The 4,778-nt window shown below is 38.2% G+C and overlaps 2 protein-coding genes across 2 annotated transcripts; both read right to left on the bottom strand.

Moving 5' to 3' along the window:
• Positions 1-480: 480 nt before the first annotated feature.
• Positions 481-3,319, bottom strand: LOC124272957. The gene is made up of 3 exons (XM_046708199.1): positions 3,234-3,319; positions 2,680-3,075; positions 481-486 (listed from the first exon to the last, which is right to left on the bottom strand). Exons 2-3 carry the CDS (start codon positions 3,040-3,042, stop codon positions 481-483), a joined length of 369 nt encoding a protein of 122 aa, XP_046564155.1. The 5' UTR covers positions 3,043-3,075; positions 3,234-3,319.
• A 154-nt stretch (positions 3,320-3,473) lies between these two features.
• On the bottom strand, positions 3,474-4,536 carry LOC124272958. Its single transcript, XM_046708200.1, has 2 exons — positions 4,309-4,536; positions 3,474-4,141 (listed from the first exon to the last, which is right to left on the bottom strand). The coding sequence occupies exons 1-2, from the start codon at positions 4,534-4,536 to the stop codon at positions 3,578-3,580; spliced, it is 792 nt and encodes a 263-aa protein (XP_046564156.1). The 3' UTR covers positions 3,474-3,577.
• Between the last annotated feature and the right edge of the window lie 242 nt (positions 4,537-4,778).

Below are 4,778 nucleotides of genomic sequence, written 5' to 3' on the forward strand. Positions count from 1 at the left end.
GAGACAAGCCCAAGGAAGCCGACAAACGAATCCCGACACTCAATTGACCTGACACTGACACTCTTTGATATTCTGGTTATTGAGAAATCCCATCATGTAAGTACCGGGATGACAATTGTTTAAATGACATTATTGTTACCATCCCAAATACTCTTTTTCATATTCCAAAGCAAACATTAAATGATTTTTTTACGTTTAAGGTTCGGCATTACTACAGTAGTATTCATCGTAGAATACCATTCATCTATATCTATTTAGATAAAATGTAACTCAATTATTATGATAATTATTATGAAAAATACATATTTTCATGAGTGTTTGTTTTTTCAATGTTAGATATACCACAACGGTTTAGTAATTCAACTTTCAATTTCCTTTTCAGGGTGGATAAAGTTTACTGTGAGCACTGTAATCAATATGTCTCCCGTAAAACAGCATACAATCACAAGAGATGGCTTACTAACAATGGTAAGTTGTACATTATTTCTGAAGACATTAATGATCACAGTATGAGTAGTCATATGTGTTATATAAATAAAAATTCTAACAGTATAGTGATTTGGTGTCCCGAAAGGATCAGTTCTTTATACACACTCAGCATCTTGGTTCGACAACAACAGCATCAGTTCATAGGTAAATAGAAAGTTTGACCAATGTACCTCTATATGCTGAGTCAATTCACCTTTCAAAATGTTATTCTTGCATATGTTTATCATTGTTTTATTATTTCATTTCAGATAAAGCAAGTGCCCCATCCTTGATTGACCTAAACAAAGAGGAGGTGTGCATCGATACTATCTTTTGTTTTGCATATCTTTCAAATGTTATAATTCAGGATATGATATTTACATATTACTTTATATACATTGAAACCCCGATAAGTAAACTACTGATGAATGGCAACCCTGGTTAAGTAAACCTTTTCTCAATAACCTTCATTATTTATCAATATTTCATGTTGGATAAGTAAAAACGAATAAGTAGCAATTCTGTTTAGTAAACCTTTCTCAACAATCCCTTCGGACATTTTACAACAGAAATGTGGCAATACTCGGACCAGTCCTTGTGGATACACTCAGCAGTAATTACCATGTATCACCTGGCATCAACCACTTCGTTGTTAACGAGTCGACTAATTAGTCTCTTCCTGTATGTTGTTTATTGTCATAATTAATCCTAATCGGTGTCAAGTCTGCCATACACTGGATATAGTGGATCTGAGTAGAGGGGCAAGTTCAAACAGAGTGCCACCATTGATTACAAAATTGACGAGTATGGTTGTCACAATCTGATGGAACAACAGTGTTGACAGGATTCCCTATGCTAGCAAAGGAGAAAAGAACTTGAAAACCAAGCAGACATGTATAAAGGTCGTTAAAACATCGTATTTCGTTCGTTCAAGGTTCAAGGTTCTTTGAGTTGACTCATTTTCCTTGTGAAACTATTAGTGTAACCCTATAGTGAAACGACAGTGTGATGCTGTTCAAATTTGTGAAATCATAACATGTGATATTACATGTACTTGTATATGTTTTTTAATGATGAGTGTTGTTAAAAAATGAATCAAATTTGTATATATCTATATTTTATTTTATTTTATTTTGATCTGCAGATAAATGATTGAATGGTCCAGGTGAAGGGGTCAGATTGTCGTGATACAATGGGGATACGATGTCTATTTACTTTACTTGGAAATGTGATACAACTTTCTTGAATGGATAAGTGGCAATACGGATAAGTAGCAACTTTTGCCATGGTCTATTGGAGTTTTACTTATTCGGGTTACACTGTATTGTAAATAATGCTCAGGCATATTAATTTTAGACATGAAGACAAGTAAATCAAATGATCAAATAAGCCCTGTGTGTAATATGTGTATCTGTGTGGTAGAAAAGTTCTTGTGAATACAAGGAGAAAATTCTACTTTCTGTAATGTGTATTAATTTGAATCATTTCATAATTTGCCGACCACATTTAACAAATTTTGTAATGTTTCAGGTTCCAGATCTGGTGTTCTGTCCACATTGTGACAAGCATGTGAGTCGTTGGACAAGAAGCAGACATCTGAGCGGGGATCTTGCAATTGAGCCCCTGTCGAAGAAATTTCGCATTGATGAACCAAGCTCTGATTTCACTTCAGGTTTGACATTTATGAAATCATTTGATTAATAGAAAATTAACTTGTAATGTTGCTTTTCGGTTTAAATTGATTTCTCATTCTATCTTTTTGTAGAACAGAAAGAACAATGCATGTTATCTGTAAATACCGTGAGCTATAATATACAAGTTACGATGTTAATGGTACCCATAGCATATCTTAGAATATAACCTAAGTCAGGATCATTCAGCTAACACATTTTTGTGATCTCCCACCACAAACATAAATAGTGGGATAATCTGTACGAGCTGACTCTAAATACTGTGGAATCAACAGGTTGGGACTGTTGATACAAAGCATCATTGGTACTATGTTTATATAAACATGTTGCTTGGGATAACCTTCAATTACATCCCTCAGATAACACATCTATGTGATCTCCCACCACAAATATAAATAGTGGGATAATCTGTACGAGCTGACTTTAATTACTGTGGAAACAACAAGTTGTGACTGTTGATACAAACCACCAATGATACTATGTGTATATAAACATGCTGCTTGGGATAACCTTCAATTACATCCCTCAGATAAACCATGACACTCATGGCACCATCTCGGAGTTCTTGCTTCAGAGTCTCTAGTCTTGAGTTGACATGGATGTACTTCCTCCTTTTTGGTGGCGGTTTCCTCCCAGCAGCGTACTGAACAAGCTTGATTTCGTTCAGTTTCTGCTCTTTCCTGAGGAAAGACAACATCTCGAAGACATTGGGGTGAGCCTTAGAAATAATTTTCTTAAGGCGACCATGCCAACCTTCCAGGTGGTTATTGGTTCTTGGACCGGTGTTCTGGTAGTGGTTCCACGCTGTCTGGGGTATATGTCCTTCCACCCACTGGGTGGTCACGTAGTCGGCGAGACGGAGGCAGCGAGGGTCGTCAGGCATGTCTGCAAGTGCGTTCAGCCACACGTCGTCTACCTGGAAGCACAAGATTATTTTATGAATACATAATTTGTGATTATTGATCATCAGCCGCGAAGTACACAAAATGAATGACATAGTTTAAGCATAGTAATATATGATTTATAATAATAAAATCCGATTCCAATTCAGGCGCAATGCAATGCAATACTTACATCTGTCACGGGCACCAAAGGCAGTACAGCAGCACGCCTTACGAAGCGGGTGATGTCTTCGTCGTGGTTGTAGTCGCCCTGAAGGCCAACCCTTGTGTCTTCTTCCACACACACTGTGTGTAGTGGAATAGACACCCCCTCCACAGCGTCGTCGGGAAGTTGACGGAGACGGCATTCTTCGCTGCAGTTTCGAAGTCCATCTGGAATGATTAAAATGTGGAAATAATGAATACGTTTACCATGTTTTACAAATAATGATAAGTTAATTGAATAAATTATTATATAATTAATAATAATGAATAACTACATGAATACTGACTATCATTTATTAAGAGTTATGTAAATCAATTTACCTGGATGTGTTGAGGTGACATCTGAAGTCCTCTTGCTTCCACTGCTTCCTTCAGGAGACGGAAGGCGCGGTCGTAAGTAACAGTCGCCTTGTCTGGCAGCAAGAAGAAGACCAGCGGAAACATCTGACCACCAACCATAGCATGGAGAGTGTACAGCTGCAGGAAGAGTGATGGTGAGACATAAAAGGTTCCGTCACCATACACAACTTCGGCAGCACAAAGATGTTGCATGTTCACCGTTGTCGTCATGCCAAGGATCTTATCGTCGTCGCCATCGTTGATGATGACAAAGGGCTCGCCAGCGTTGGTTGTTTTGAACTCGTCTGGGATCACGATTTCTCGTCGGGAAGATGGGATGGGTGGGAAGGTGGATCTTCGGGCCTGGTACAGTCTGTTCTTGACGGTGTCGTACGTCGGCATTTCTGCGATGAACGACCTGTTCTCTTCCGTCCAAGGACCATCGCTCACTGAGGCCAGAACCTCGTTGTACAGCGTCGGTATCGGACCCAGAGATGACTTGGCCACCATCTTCATCCTGTCCAGTGTCTCTCTGACCTGTAAATAAGATATAACCAAAATTAATGTAATGTTATGGCTGCATAAATCTAATGAAGTGCTTTTCGAGCACATTTGTCTAAAATTGTGCAAATAATGAACAAATGTAGCAGAGCTTTATACCATTTCAATATTATAATTTATAGATACATTTACGCACAACATACCTTTATCTCATTATGGACAGGTCCATGGTTATGTGGGCTGGGATGCTTGGTGATGATGTCGTTCACAGTAGAGACAGTCGCAGCACATGTCTTCTCCTGGCATCTCCAAGATGCCCATGAAGCATCGTTGCGTCTTCGATTCAATCGAAACACAAAGCCTTCAACAACTAGATAACGTCCACCACGTGAAGTCGGGAGAAACTTATAGTCTAACTGCTGGTTTGCCATTTTGACAGTGATAGATTCTTGGTGGAATTACCATGATATATACCCAGTGTGAGTTTATATCAATCAATCTAAATTCTATAGTTAATTTGTGAGTTGATATCAATCAAATAATCATAATTGTGTTATTTGTCATTTAACTAGTGAGTTCATATCAGCAACTATGTTTATAGTTAGAACTAGTGAGTTCATATCACTAATTAGTGAACTCCGAGTTCACTCACCAGTTCAAGTTTTAGTGTCAC

The sequence above is a fragment of the Haliotis rubra genome, unplaced genomic scaffold, assembly GCF_003918875.1.
Source record: "Haliotis rubra isolate DU_JTF1 unplaced genomic scaffold, ASM391887v1 Scf175, whole genome shotgun sequence".
Classification (NCBI taxonomy): domain Eukaryota; kingdom Metazoa; phylum Mollusca; class Gastropoda; order Lepetellida; family Haliotidae; genus Haliotis; species Haliotis rubra.

Coding starts and splice junctions, on each gene's coding strand:
- LOC124272958 (XM_046708200.1), bottom strand. CDS start 4,536: ATGGCAAACCAGCAGTTAGACTATAAGTTTCTCCCGACTTCACGTGGT. Junction 4,142..4,308: donor CTGTCCATAATGAGATAAAG/GTATGTTGTGCG, acceptor TCTTATTTACAG/GTCAGAGAGACACTGGACAG.
- LOC124272957 (XM_046708199.1), bottom strand. CDS start 3,042: ATGCCTGACGACCCTCGCTGCCTCCGTCTCGCCGACTACGTGACCACC.